The sequence below is a fragment of the Mastomys coucha genome, unplaced genomic scaffold, assembly GCF_008632895.1.
Source record: "Mastomys coucha isolate ucsf_1 unplaced genomic scaffold, UCSF_Mcou_1 pScaffold19, whole genome shotgun sequence".
Taxonomy (NCBI): Eukaryota; Metazoa; Chordata; class Mammalia; order Rodentia; family Muridae; genus Mastomys; species Mastomys coucha.
Genome location: NW_022196901.1, coordinates 22,203,174 through 22,219,027, shown reverse-complemented (window position 1 = coordinate 22,219,027; position 15,854 = coordinate 22,203,174). Strand labels below are relative to the sequence as shown.

The 15,854-nt window shown below is 41.7% G+C and overlaps 1 protein-coding gene across 4 annotated transcripts in view; it reads right to left on the bottom strand.

The window, feature by feature from the left end:
• Positions 1 to 15,854, bottom strand: part of Dpp6 (dipeptidyl peptidase like 6) — a 933,905-nt gene that overhangs the window by 194,163 nt on the left and 723,888 nt on the right. For all 4 annotated transcript variants that reach the window (XM_031380237.1, XM_031380239.1, XM_031380236.1 and 1 more), the window contains exon 6: positions 8,231 to 8,283. In XM_031380237.1, coding sequence (XP_031236097.1) covers positions 8,231 to 8,283 — 53 coding nt within the window. The remainder of the gene's footprint in view (positions 1 to 8,230; positions 8,284 to 15,854) is intronic.

Genomic DNA, 15,854 nt, shown 5'->3' with positions numbered 1-15,854 from the left:
GCTAGTCAGCCCATCACTGGACACACAGAGTCTGTCTGCTATGCTCTTTACAAACCAGTCCTCCAACCACTGCCTCCATCCTGGTCAAGGCTGTCCTTCATGTCTACTCTAAGCCAAAGCTGAAATATAGATGCTATTGGATGAACACACACACATGCACATACAGAGATAGATAGATAGATAGATAGATAGATAGATAGATAGATAGATAGATAGTTAATATGTCTAGTCTTCTGCTAGGAATAGTCCAAAACACTGGAAGGAAATAAATGTGTCTAAAGCAATATGAAATTCAACAGCTAGCAAGAGGCATGTGCCCTCTCACTGTGTGCCCAGCACTTGCTTGGCACTCAGTTATATTGTGATCATAGCATTCATTTTCTAAATGTGGCCATACTGGGACATCAGCCTGATGCAGAGTAGCACTGATCTGTAGTTACAGCTTTCTCCCAGGAGACTGACATACATGCACCTCTAATTTTGCACAACGTAAAACCTATCATATGATTCCTCACACTAGAAAGTGATCAACAGCCCAGAGGGGAGAAAATACAGCATCAGACACACTGATTTTTTTTTTTAAGGGAAAGGGTGTTTATTTTAGCTTACATTTCCAGGTCACATCTATAACAGCTGGAAGTTAAGGTATTGGGAGCTTGAAGCAATGGGGAACATCATTTCTATTGTCATAAGGAAGTCTTCAATACTAGCATTCAGGAGCACACTGACTTATAACAGGTTCCCAGTGGTAAGAATCTGAATTTCAGCCTGAAGTGGACTACATTCCACTAGGTGGAGCCAGAGGGTAAGAGGAGAGTCTTAGGGAAGGCTGCCTTGTAGAATGCATGTGCCCCTACAGAGCCTGCAATGCTTTCTATAGATGAAGGTACACACTTCAGATGACCTCATTAGCACAGAGCTCTGGATGAAGTCCCTGTCCAGAGTGGCAGACTCTTTTTGTGCTCACACAGGTGTGGTGGCTGGTTAGTGGTGGCTACACAGACAAAAGGTCCTGGAGGAAGAAAGGAGGGAGAAGTAGTTAGCCATAGTCCAGGGCTCACAGAGTGTGGTGAACTGTCCATGGTTCTGGAAATCCCAGTAGGACTCTTCTCCAGCACACACCATTTTAAGAATATCTTCTCAGTTTGCTTTCATGTTAGTAGCACTTCTTTAAGGGTAGGAATAATCTAGTGGTGCAGGATCTGGAAGCTTTGATGGTTTCTCACTTTTCAAAGCTAGAAGTATGCACCAGGTGGGTCCCAGAGACAAGAAATCTTCAGAAGGGAAACATGTCAAGCAGCAGAGCAGCAGACCTGGATGCTGAGACTTCTTCATATGCCTTCCTAAACTTGCTAGCCCTGGTTTTCCTATGCACTGGGCTCAACTCACAATTGGGGTCACCAAGGATTATCTAGGAGGCCATGGAACACAAACACTTAACATGTCTTCATTTTCCAAGAGAACACCAGCCACCTATCCACAGGCACAATGCATTTGACCTTCACACTACTGAACCCTCCCATGGTCCATGTCTGCAGGACCCCACACTGCATGCAAATCCCTAGCTGAATGTAAGCCTTTCATCTCTACTGTTCTTTATCTTCTCCATGCAGAAGTCTTGCTAAGAGCTTATACCGTCTTTCTTATGGCCAACATGTCTGGAGTGTTCTTATCATGCAGAGAAACCACACCAGGCTGGGGTTTAAGTTACTCATTCTCCAAGTACATCCTACAATTCTCCCAACTCCGCAGCTCTCCATGTGCCCTGGCTGCACACTCACATCTTCCAGCCAGCATGGACTCCTTGTAGAGGTCAAGCTTGATGATGACTTTACCAGGCCTTGAACATCTTTTCATGTCTTATCCAAGAAAACTGACTGAGCCACAAGGCTCAGCTCAATTCAGCCTTCACCTTGAGTTGTACATAACCTTCTCTTCCTTCTTCATTTGGAAGGAAGCTTTGTGTATCAGAATCAAGAGCATTCATATGCTGTTACACAGATTGGTATCTCCTTTCAATTTTTTTAAAGATTTATTTATTATTATATCTAAGTACACTGTAGCAGTTTTCAGATGCACCAGAAGAGGATATCAGATCTGTTTATGGATGGTTGTGAGCCACCATGTGGTTGCTAGGATTTGAACTCAGGACCTTTGGAAGAACTGTCAGTACTCTTAACTGTTGAGCCATCTCTCTAGCCCCCAAGCAAAATTGTAAGTTCTCAAGCATAGCAGCCAACCCTGGATGTGGTAGCAGCCCTTACTCATAGTAGTTAGGATGCTGGGATAGGAGGATGGTAAGTTCAAGGATAGCCTGGGCTACACTGCAACACCTTGTCTCAAAGATTAACAAATAAACCCAAAACAATGCTCCATCTGAGCTCTGTTGCTTATTGTGGTGTTAATAATAATTTAGCATTTTAACAAGTATTTTCTGACCTGTATTGTGTTTCTTGTCCTTAGTTCTCCAAAGGCTTGGGGATGGATATTATCCCCTCTTTGTCTCTCTGTCTCTGTCTGTCTCTGTCTCTATCTCTGTCTCTCTCTCTCTCTCTCTCTCTCTCTCTGTCTCTCTCTCTGTCTCCGTCTCTGTCTCTGGAAACCAAGGCTTATGGGAGGAAAGCAGAGCTTGGACAGCCAGCAGGTTGAGGGCTGACCTTATGCTTTTGTTACTGAAGAGCTGAAGTGTGGATTCTTGTGTTAGCTGCTAGATAGTCTCTGTGGGAGCACTGATCTCCTCCTAATAACCACTTCCTAAATAAACAAAATCCATGTGACCCTCATATCCAAAGGGAGAGAGAGTCTCCAGGACCTTCTCAAACACATCACAGCTTTAAAAAGTCAACCCCAATTCTAAAATGACATTGCTTTTGTACGTGAGCAAAGTTAGGATGCTGTTATCCACAAAAGATGGCCTGCCATTTAAATAATACCTCTGATACACATTTTAGCTTCCACTCTATTACTGTTCTGAGTTTGTCAGACTCCCAAAGTACCAGTGTTTCCTGAAGAGATGACTCCCCAATTTTATTGAACTTATTTCTGTTATAGTATCAGTTGATCTTTTTGTTTCTTCATGGGATTTTCAGGATGACCCTAATAGATAGCAAATTACCCTCACTGCGCACGCTCTCTCTGTCTCTCTCTGTGTCTGTCTCTGTTTCTTTCTCTCTCTTTCTATTTCTCTCTCTTCCTCCCTCTTTCTACCTCCCTTCCTCTCCCTCTCTCTTTGGTATACACACACACACACACACACACACACACACACACACACACACTTTTTATGGACTAAGTCCAAAGACAAAACAAAGTCAAGGAAAGTATCATGCCAGAAAAATGAGGAAGAGGCAAATTGTACCAAAACTTGTTTGAAAACATAGCTGATGATTCTAAAAATGGATTTTGTTTCTATTATGCATCCATGTGTGGTTATGTGCATGTTAGGACAGGTTCTCAGTGATGCCAGAAGACGGCATCAGATCCCTTGGAGCTGTGGTAATAGATGTTTATGAGCTTTCCAATGTGGGTGCTAGGAACCAAACTCAGGTCCTAGAGTAGTATGTATTCTTGACCACTGAGCCATCTCTCTAGCCTCAGCATAATTAATCCCTAGTAGAGAATATTTTGTGGCTAATATCCATTGTAGAAAGTTGCCTTACTTAGTGGAAATTCCGACATAAAAACTTCTAGTGAAATATGTTATGTTAAAAAACCATCTTTATTTCTATTCAAATAAACACCGTGAGTAAAAGACCTATGTCCCTCAAGAATATAGTCCTTAAAAAACTTGCTAAGTAAAACAGACCTGCCCCAGGCACTAGGTCGCTGGATAAATGCAGGTTCAGCTGTTTGAAACCCTCACTGTAGCTTTTGCTGCATCATGAATTGAGTTCTTTCTGCAACACAGGCCCAAAGCACACAAGCTAACCATGTGGGGCAAAGATGTGCAACAGAACAGAGACAGAGAGGGATCCAATCTCTTCTGTTTGTGAAATAAGAATGACACTAAGAATTAGAGGGCTCTGACACTCATTTGACCCTTCTCTGGCTAGCTGAAAATTCACATTGTAAATGTCAGATCCTCTCACCCTGAAGTTGGATAGTCTGTGGGTGGAATACAAAGGGGAGGATGCTGGATGGAAATGTGGGAATTTATGGGAAGAGCAGAGATCTGCATCCTTGGAATTACTAAGGGTAACTTACACCAGCACAGTGGTGAACCCCTGCCGTCCTAGCACTTGGAAGGTAGAGAGAGTCAGAGGGTCCATAAATTCAAGGTCGTAGCTACATAGAAAGCTCAAGGCCAACTTGGGTTACACAAAACCCCATCAAACAAAACAAAATAAAACAAAACACCTTAAAGCCATGGGCTGGAGAATAGCTTAGTGGTTAATAGCACTGGCTACTCTTGCAGAAGACTCAAGTTTGGTTCCCAGCTCCCACATCTATCTGTCTACAAGTGCTATCTGTAACTCCAGGTCCAGGAGATCTGAAGGCTTCTGAACTCCAAGGGCACTAGGTATGGTACACATATATAAATGCTGGCAAACATGCACATACATTAAATATAAAATTTTAATTCCCCCTAAACATAAAGGACAATGTATTTTATACATGAATAATGTTAAATTTAAATATTTTAATAGAGATATTTTTGTATTTATAAGGTAAATGTGTTCACCTTCTATTAGAACCTACTTGGAGCATAAGCCATAAGATCTTGGGCTGTGTAATTCTCTGCCACCTGCTGGAGGATAAAGCGGGCCTTTTGAAGGTTGAGGTTGCAAAAGCTGCAGGCTGAAAGGTGGCTTAATCCCCAGTGCCAACAACATAGATGAGGCCCTGACAGCACTGGAAACTGATTAATGCATGGATTCCCACCAGGGACCTTAGGACAAAGAGGAGAAGGCTTAGGAAGATGGACCCTCAACTTCCAGTGGACCCAGAGTGGGCTCAAGTGAAGACAGCACAGGGTGCTGGCCTCACCAGAGATCTGATGTCTAGGGCTGGCTTTAATGTTCCTACTCTAAGTGTGACATCAGTGTGCTCTAAGTGTGCTTATGAATTCCTCCAAAGAGGTGACATTAGGGGCATGCACTTAGAAGCCAACCAGCCCTGTACTGGGATTCTAGCTGTGAGGTGCTAGGCAAGTGACTCAGCCTCTCTGGGCTCTCATTTTTCTTTCTTTTTCTTTTTTTTGGTTTTTCGAGACAGGGTTTCTCTGTGTAGCTCTGGCTGTTCTGGAACTCACTCTGTAGACCAGGCTGGCCTTGAACTCAGAAATCCACCTGCCTCTGCCTCTCAAGTGCTGGGATTAAAGGCGTGTGCCACCACTGCCTGGCCTGGGCTCTCATTTTTCATGCTGATAAGAATGTCTACAGCTAAACACAACACAGGTATGTGGTCAAGGTACATGGAACACAGTCAGGACATTACAATTATCTTCAGTTACGAATACCTAGGGTAGTCTCTAGGGAGAGGCTTCAGTCAGGAAAGTGCTTGCTTTTGTAAGCCTGAGAACCTTAGTTGGATTCCTAGAACCCTGTTTAAAAAAAACTGGGCATGGAACTCTAGGATTACAATAGTAGTGCTGAGGGGCAGAGTGGGACAGGCACTTAGGGTTCACTGTTTACTTGACAAAACACTAGGGGACCCTGTCCCAAGAAAACAAGGTAGACCGTGGCTGAAATTGACTTCTGGCCTCCACATGCATGCTCACACATGCATACACACTCTCTCATGCGGGTACATATGTACCCACAACATGTACACACACACACTCATGGCTATTGGGCTCATATAGGAAGTGAATAGTAGATAGCAAGCCTGTCAATTAATGAGCCTAGAACCCAGCCTTCTCCATCGTCCTTAGACTTGCAAGATGCTGTTCCTAAAACTCATACTCTTGGAATTCATTTCTCCTAAATCCAGACACAGTGAAATCCCAATTATGATAGGTGTAAACTATGTGGAACCTTGAGTTTTATAAATTTATGTAAGATAGAATGAAATATCCAGCATGCCCCTCCCATTCATTGCCCCTCCCATTCATTGCCCCTCCCATTCATTGCCCCTCCCATTCATTGCCCCTCCCATTCATTGCCCCTCCCATTCATTGCTCCCAGAGTAGGGGAGGAGTCTCAAGGCACTGGTTTTTCTTTGGATGCTATGATCTTTGAGGATGTCTGTCTGCTTTAAAATGAGTATGGTGAATCATATCTCCTGAGCTGCATTTGGGTTTTTCTGCTGTAATATGCCTTAAGGAAAGAATCTGTGAGTACTGCACTTTTAAAAGATTTATTTTATTGTTTGAGATTGTGTGTATGTACGTGTCTTTGTGTATATGCTACTAAGTACAGGTGCACACAGAAGCCAGAAGAGGAAGTTGGATGCCCTGGAGCTGGATATACAGGCCTTTGTGAGCTGCATCCTGTGGGTGCTGGGACCTGAATTCCAGTCCTCTGGAAGAGCAGCAAGTGCTCTTAACCACAAAACCATCTCTGTGTCCAGTTGCTTTCAGTTTCTTTGGTTTAATACTGTGAATAAACCCACAGGCACCATCAAATACATTTGTTCTTTATCCCCATGCCCAAGCAGGCCTCTCTTTGTCTGAATTGCAAATGAAGTTATTTCCACTATGTTTATTTTCCAAAGACATGCTGGCATTCTAGCTAAGCTTAGAGGAAAACAGACTGCAGCAATGATAAACATTCACACTGTGGCTAAAGCTCCTCCAGAACAATGTGGTTTAGCAGCTCCAGCTGTTTATTGAAATTTGTTGGGAAAATGTCTCATCTCAACATTTGCAGAAGCTTCAGGACAAGGCTCACAGCTCAGCTCTATCTCTTCCAGAACACGCCCTGATAATCTATCCTTTTCAGTGCTTTGTGGTAGAGAGAGCATGGAAGAGACAATGGGAGCTCGGGACCAAGATGCCCAGAAAAGATGATGGAGACTCCGGGATGGGGGGGGGGGCAGAGGAAGAAGTAGGCAGGGGGAAGGGAGAAATAACACAATCACTCCTGCTTCCTAAGGTCTTCACAGAAGCTATCTCTTAATCTGAAGTAAAGGCTTCAGCAAACTTTACCAGTGTCCTGTAGTGCTCAATGAGAGGCAATTGGTAAGGTAATGAAATGTGTCTACCCAGAACTGAAAACTTGCAAACACTCCAGCTCAGGGCTTCTCTTTCATGTGTATCCTTGGACTGCAAGCCATGTACTTTATAGTTTTTACAAAGGGTCTCAGGGTGTAGCACAGGCTGACTGCAAAAGTAGGTGTAATTGAGAATGACTTTGAACTTCCTATTCTCCTGCCTGCATGTTCTAAGTGTTAGGATTACAGGTTCGTGTCACCATGCCAGGTTTATCCAGTGCTAGGATTAAACCCAGGGCTTCATTAATGCTAGTGAAGTAATTTGACAACTGAGCTATGTCCCCTGGCTTATGTACTTATGCGACACCAGGTAGATTTAGCAATATCATTCAAGGTCATGAAACAACAGAGTTGAATGGTCTGGTCAAAAGCACTGAGAACTTGCTTCTGCAGACACAGTTACACCAGGGAAGAGCATAAGCCACAGGCAGGTTACACCAGGGAAGAGCATAAGCCACAGGCAGGTTACACCAGGGAAGAGCATAAGCCACAGGCAGGTTACACCAGGGAAGAGCACAAGCCACAGGCACGTACAGCAGGGAAGAGCATAAGCCACAGGCAGGTTACACCAGGGAAGAGCATAAGCCACAGGCACATACAGCGTCTTGGACTGTTATGCAGAGCCAGTTCTTTCTACCCATGACCGTAACTGACTGACTCATTTACTTCCTCTGCCAATGCATTGTAGGATCTGTGGCCACAGTGTCTATACAGCACCATATAGCTTTGTTTTTGAAGTCACATGTAGAAGTAAGGGGCTTCCTTCCTAGTAGTGAGGAGAGAACCATAGGCTGCCCCGGAGAGCAGGTTCCCATGGGGCTTGTACACCCCTAGTGGGGGCACAGGTGGTTTTGCTCCACAGAATTAGAGCAGGATAAGGAGGAAGCTTCCTAGAGGTGCCAGCAGCTGGACTAAGTGATCTCTTCAAACTTAGACCTGTCGTCAAAAGAACAGCTACAGAGCTTTTCCATGCTGTGGGGCCCTGTTCTTGCCCTGAGGGTTAGGCAGACCCTAATGTTCTCTGTCTAACTTTGTTCTACAAATTTCCAAGGAAGAGAAAAAGAAAGAACCATCTTACCCATGAGGAATTTTGCTCAGAACATAATATCCAGTGTGGGAGTGTTGGTATACCTGCAAGAGAGAAGAGAAAAAGCAAGTGTTGAGACAAAGCCCAGGATTCCTGGTTTCCGAATTTCTGAATCCTAATAAGCACCAGAGGCCACAGGCAGCTTATGCACAGGCCTGCTGGCAAAGCCTTATTGACAATTCATGGGCCCTGTTTGCATTACTTTGACCATTCACCAGGCTTATCAGGAGGCCAGAGGTTTGACATTATCTCCATGGCTACCTGGTTACTGATTAAATTAGGAGTCTGTATTTCTATCTAAACTAAATTTAGCACAGAACTAATGAGGGCACATGGTCATTGGACATGGTTAGAAAACCCTGCAGGAAAAAAGACCTTTGAAGTTCTGAAGTTCCTGCAGAGTATGGCCAGGGATACTCTGGGGCCTCAACTCTGTGTCTGCAATAAGAAACAAGGAACTGGAGGCAAGATTGGGCACACTGTCTCCCTTCTGTTCAATCTGGATTCTGAGAGGGTGATAAGCCAGGGCTCACTGCAAGAGGGGAGTTAGAAACAGCTGGTGTTTAAAATAGAGAGACCAGGAAACAAGCACAGTTTCTAAACTTCTGGAGCCCCCAAATTTCAGAGGTCTCTTTTGATCTCTTGAGGCAGGAGAATATTTCTATGCCTATAAACAGTAAAGAGAATTCAAAGGGATACCCATGAGAAGATGGGACACAGAAGCTCGGGAAATGTCATCATGCCCTATCCCTTTCTTATAGGAGGGATCTGATGTCATCTACTCTAGAGTAAAGAAAAACTCTACTTCACCTCCACTTTCACACTCAAGGGAATTCTGAGGGTAGATGCCCTGAGCAGAGGAGTGCCCAACAGCTAGCACATAGGCTGACTTTCCTGGATACAGCTAGGTTTTTAGTTATGGACTGATCAGGCCATGCCCATCTGCAGCAGCCTCTGTCTCATGACTGCTGTAGAGAAACTGGCAAGTTCACTGAGAGCTGGTCTATGAATGTCTAACCCTTAATATACTCCCCAGGTTCCTGGATTCCAGAAAATAGTGGGCACCATTCTCACTCTGTCCTGCCCATGAAAGTTTACAGACTTCAAGTTGTCAGACTCCAGGACATCAGAGGGGTAGTGGTGATGGGATATCCCCTATTTAAACACCTTAATAATGTGTATGCCTTAATGCGTACCTTTCCACCCCATGCTCAGAGTCACACATTACTTCCCCAGAATGCTTCCCACATCTCCTGTCCTATTAGAGACAGCCTGGCTGCAGACTACTTATCAATCAAGTAGCCTGAAAATGTTGCCCTTCCTTTGAGACCTGTAAGAATGGACCCCACTTAGCCCGGTGGGCTTGAATGTCATTGAAGCCCTTGCCATGCTGTTGTCTCTCTGTCTCTCAGTATGCGAATACAATGACTTACTGTACCCTCTAATCCCAAAGCAGAAACCTTTCACATGATAGGAAAGAGGTGCAGATGAGGGAAGACAGGTAATGCAGAGTACACTGCATGGGGTGATGCATGGTGGCTGCCTATGGAAGTGAGCCTCCAAAGTAAGATGGGCAGGATTGAGCAATGCAGGTTCTGACCTGGTATGGACCACTGAACCAGTTTTCTGAGCATTACAGTGGTCAGGGAATCATTCAGGGAAAGAAAGAAAGATTCAGAGATAAAAGTAAACAATGCTTTAGTGCCAAAACCATTGTGCTTCTAGAGATCCTGAGGTCTCCAAACCAGGACCATAGGACCCAGTCTGGCAGTAGGTAGGAAGATACTATTCTGCTTAGAAAAAACTAGGGAGCCGACCCTGTGCTAAGTTCTCCATACCCAAATCTTGCTGGGAGAGAACTGATCTCCAAGGAGTGCTGACACACCTGAGAGCACAGGTGAGACCACCACTCCTGCTCAAATTCCTGGCCCAAAAGGAACCAGGCCAGAGCCATCAGGACACAGGAACCAAGGAACAGCTGGGGACAGGATCCTTCTGGTTTTTATCTGTGCCCCAGAGGTAACCCTATGCCACAGCTCTCCATACCTGAATTCCGCCCAGAGAGAGCTGGTTTCCCAGGAGTGCTGACACATAGGCTGACAGGAAGAACAAGTCTCAGTTAGAGACAGCAAGACCAGCTAACACCACAGATAACTAGATACCAAGAGGCAAGTTCAAGAACATAAGCAACAGAAACCAAGGCTACCTGGAATCATCAGAACTCAGTTCTCCCAGCAGAGCAAGCTGTGTATACCCCAACACACTGAAAAAGCAAGACCCTGATTTAAAATCACATCTCATGATGACAGAGGACTTTAGGAATGACATAAATAACTCTCTTAAAGAAATACAGAAGAACACAAGTAAACAGGTAGAAGCCCTTAAAGAGGAAACACAAAAAGCCCTTAAAGAATTACAGGAAAACACAACCAAACAGTGAAGGAATTGAACAAAACATTCCAGAATCTAAAAATGGAAGTAGAAACAATAAAAAAAAATCAGAAAGAGAGACAACCTTAGAGATAAAAAACCTAGAAAAGAGATCAGTAGTCATAGATGCAAGCATCACCAACAGAATACAAGAGATAGAAGAGAAAATCTCAGATGCAGAAGATACCACAGAAAACATTGACACAACAGTCAAAGAAAATGCAAAATGAAAAAAATGTTCTAACCCAAAACATCCAAGAAATCCAGGACACAATGAGAAGATCAAACCTAAGGATAATAGGTATAGAAGAGAGTGAAGATTCCCACCTTAAATGGCCAGTAAATATCTTCAACAAAATTATAGAAGAAAACTTTCCTAACCTAAAGCAAGAGATGTCCATAAACATACAAGAAGCCTACAGAACTCCAAATAGATTGGACCAGAAAAGAAATTCCTCCTGTCACATAATAGTCAAAACACCAAATGCACAAGACAAAGAAAGAATATTAAAAGCAGTAAGGGAAAAAGATCAAGTAACATATAAAGGTAGACCTATCAGAATTTCACCAGACTTCTCAATAGAGACTCTAAAAGCCAGAAGATCCTGGGAAGATGTAATACAAACCCTAAGAGAACACAAATGCCAGCTCAGGCTACTATATCCAGCAAAACTCTCAATTGCCATAGATGGAAAAACAAAGATATTCCATGACAAAACCAAATTTATATAATATATCTCCACAAATCCAGCCCTACAAAGGATAACAGATGGAAAACTCAAACAAAAGGAGGGAAACTACACCCTATAAAAAGCAAAAAAGTAATCTTCTTTCAACAAACCCAAAAGAAGATAACCACACAAACATATTTCCACCTCTAACAACAAAAATAACAGGAAGCAACAATCACTATTCCTTAATATCTCTTAACATCAATGGACTCAATTTCCCAATAAAAAGACATAGACTAAGAGACTGTATATGTAAATAGGACCCAGCATTTTGCTGCATATAGGAAACTCACCTCAGTGACAAAGACAGATGCTACCTCAGGCTAGAAAACAATTTTCCAAGCAAATGCTCCCAAGAAACAAGCTGGAGTAACCATTCTAATATTGAATAAAATCAACTTTCAACAAAAAGTTATCAAAGAAGAAAAGGAAAGACACTTCATACTCATCAAAGGAAAAATCTAGCAAGATGAACTCTCAGTTCTGAACATCAAAGCTTCAAATGCAAGGGTACTTACATCCATAAAAGAAACTTACTAAAGCTCAAAGCACACATTGCACCACACACAATAATAGTGGAAGACTTCAACACCCTAATCTCATAGATGGACAGATCATGGAAATGGAAACTAAACAGAGACACAGTGAAGCTAAGAAAAGTTATAAAACCAAATGGATTTAACAAATATCAATAGAACATTTTATCCTAAAACGGAAGAATATACCTTCTTCTCAGAACTTCATGGTACCTTCTCCAAAACTGACCATATAATCAGTCACAAAACAGGGCTCAACAGATACAAGAAAATTGAAATAATCCCATGCATCCTATCAGATCACCATGGACTAAAGCTGGTCTTCAATAACAACAAAAATATCAGAAAGCCCACATACACATGGAAGCTGAACAACTCCCTACTCAGTGATAGATTGATCAAGGAAGAAATAAAAAAGAAATTAAAGACTTTTTAGAATTTAATGAAATGAAGCCACAACATACCCAGACTTATGCGACACAATGAAAGCAGCCCTAAGAGGAAAACTCATAGCTCTGAGTGCCTCCAAAAAAAAAAAAAAAAAAAAAAAAAAAAAAAACAAAACAAAAAAAAAAAAAACAAAAACTGGAGAGAACATACACTAGCATCTTGACAGCACACCTGAAAGTTCTAGAATCAAAAGAAGCAAGTACACCCAAGAGGAGTAGATGGCAAATCATAGTCAAACTCAGGGGTGAAATCAACCAAGTAGAAACAAAAAGAACTATACAAAGAATCAACAAAACCACGAGCTGGTTCTTCAAGAAAATCAACAAGATAGATAAATCCTTATTCAGACCAACCAGAGGGTACAGAGACAGTATACAAATTAACAAAATCAGAAATGAAAAGGGAGATATAAAAAGAGAAATCAAGGAATTTTAAAAAATCATTAGATCTTACTACAAAACTGCCTATACTTAACAAAACTGGAAATTGTGGATGGAATGGAAAATTTTCTTGACAGATACCAGGTTCCAAAGTTAAGTCAGAATCAGATAAACCATCTAAATAGTCCCATAACCCCTAAAGAAAGAGAAGGAGTCATTAAAAATTTCCCAACCAATTGCAAACTGGTACAACCACTCTGGAAATCAGTTTGGTGGTTCCTCCGGAAATTGGACATAGTTCTACTGGAGGACTCAGCTATACCACTCCTGGGCATATACCCAAAAGATGCTCCAACATGTAATAAGGACACATGCTCCACCATGTTCATAGCAGCCTTATTTATAATAGCCAGAACATGGAAATATCTCAGATGTCCCTCAGCAGAGGAGTGGATACAGAAATTGTGGCACATCTACACAATGGAGTACTACTCAGCTATTAAAAACAATAAATTTATGAAATTCTTAGGGAAATGGATGGGTCTGGAGAGTATCATCCTGAGTGAGGTAACCCAATCACAAAAGAACAAACACAGTATGCATTCTCTGATAAGTGGTTATTAGCCCAGAAGTTTGGAATACAGGAAGAACAACCCACAAACCACAAGAAACTCAAGAAGAAGGAAGACCAAAAGGTGGACATTTCATTCCTTCTTAAAAGGAGGAACCAAATACCCACGGAAGGAGTTGCAGAGATTAATTATGGAGCAGAGACAGAAGGAAGGACAAGACAGCCTAAATATAGCTATCTTCTGAGAGACTCTGACAGTACCTGATTAATACAGGTGCAGAGGCTCACAGCCATCTATTGAACTGAGTACAGTGTCCCCAGTGAAGGAGTTAGAGAAAGAACCTATGGAGCTGAGGGGTTTGCAGCCCCTTAGGATGAACAACAATATGAACTAACTAGCACCCTCAGAGTTCCCAGGGTCTCAACCACCAACCAAGGACTGCACGTGGTGGGTCTGAATGTTCTGGCAGCACATGTATAGTAGAGGATTGCAAATTCGATCATCAATAGGAGGAGAGGACCTTGGCCCTGTGAAGGATCTATGCCCCAGTGTAGGGGAATGCCAGGACCAAGAAGTGGGAGGGGGTGGGGTGGCAGGCATGGGGAGGGAGGAGGCAACAGGGGTTTGTTCTTGTTGTTTTTGTTTGTTTCTTTGTTTTTTGGAGGGGAAACTGGGAAAGGAGAAATTTACATGTAAATAAAGAAAATATCTAATAAAAAATTAAAAAAAAATTTCCCAACCAAAAAAATCTCAGGACCAGATGAATTTAGTGCAGAATTCTGTCAGACCTTTAAAGAAGACCTAATATCAATTCTTTTCAAACTACTCTACAAAATAAAAAGAGAAGGAACACTACCCAATTCATTCTATGAAGATACAATTACACTTATACCTAAACCACACAAAGACCCAAAAAAGAAAGAAAACTTCAGACCAATCTGCCTTATGAACGTTGATGTAAAAATAGCCAATAAAATTCTTGCCAACCAAATTGAAGAAGACATCAAAATGATCATTCATGATGATCAAGTAGGCTTCATCCCAGGGATGCAGTGATGGTTCAATATATGGAAATCCATCAACATAATCCACTACATAAACAAAGTCAAAGAAAAAAAACCATATGATCAGTTCATTAGATGCTGAAAAAGCATTTGACAAAATTCAGCATCCCTTCATGTTAAAAGTTTTAGAAAGATCAGGAATTCAAGGCCCCTACCTAAACATAGTAAAAGCAATATACAGCAAACCAGTAGCCAACATCAAACTAAATGGAGAGAAACTTGAAGCAATCCCACTAAAATCAGTGACTAGACAAGGGTGCTCACTCTCTCTCTACTTATTTAATATAGTATTTGAAGTCTTAGAGCAATTAGACAACAACTGGAGGTCAAAGAAATACAAATTGGAAAGGAAGAAGTCAAAATATCACTATTTACAGATGATATGATGTTTATTTAAGTGACCCCAAAAATTCCACCAGAGAACTTCTTGATAAATAACTTCAGCAAAGATAGTCACAAATAAAATAAAATATCTTGGTGTGACTCTAATCAAACAAGTGAAAGATCTGTATGACAAGATCTTCAAGTGTCTGAAGAAAGAAATCTAAGAAGATCTCAGAAGATGGAAAGATCTCCCATGCTCATGGATTGGCAGTATGAATATAGTAAAAATGGCTATCTTGCTGAAAGTCATCTACTGATTCAATGCAATCCCTATCAAAATTCCAACTCAATTCTTCATAGAGTTAGAGAGAGCAGTTCTCAAATTCATTTGGAATAACAAAAAACTGAGGATAGCGAAAAATATTCTCAACAATAAAAGAACTTCTGGGGGACTCACCATCCCTGATCTCAAGCTATACTACAGAGCAATAGTGATAAAAACTATATGGTATTGGTACAGAGACAAACAGGTAGATCAATGGAAGAGAACTGAAGACTCAGAAATGAAACTACATACCTATGGTCACTTGATCTTTGACAAAGAAGCTAAAACTATCCAGTAGAAAAAAAGACAGCATTTTCAACAAATGTTGGTGGGTCAAGTGTTGGTCAACATGTAGAAGAATGCAAATTGATCCATTCTTATCTCCCTTTACAAAGCTCAAGTCCAAGTGGATCAAGGCCCTCCATATAAAACAACATACATTGAATCTAATAGAAGAAAAAGGGGAGAAAAGCCTTGAATACATGGTCACAGGGGAAAATTTCCTGAACAAAACACCAGTGGCTTATACTCTAAGATCAAGAATTGACAAACGAGACCTGGTAAAATTGTAAAGCTTCTATAAGGCAAAGGACACTGTCAATAGTACAAAATGGCAACCAACAGATTAGGAAAAGATCTTTACCAATCTCACATCCAATAGAGGGCAAATATCTAGTATATGCAAAGAGCTCAAGAAGTTAGACTCCAGGAACCAAATAACCCTATCAGAAAATGGGAAACAGTGCTAAACAGAGAATTCTCAACTGAGAAAACTCAAATGGCTGAGAAGCACCTAAAGAAAT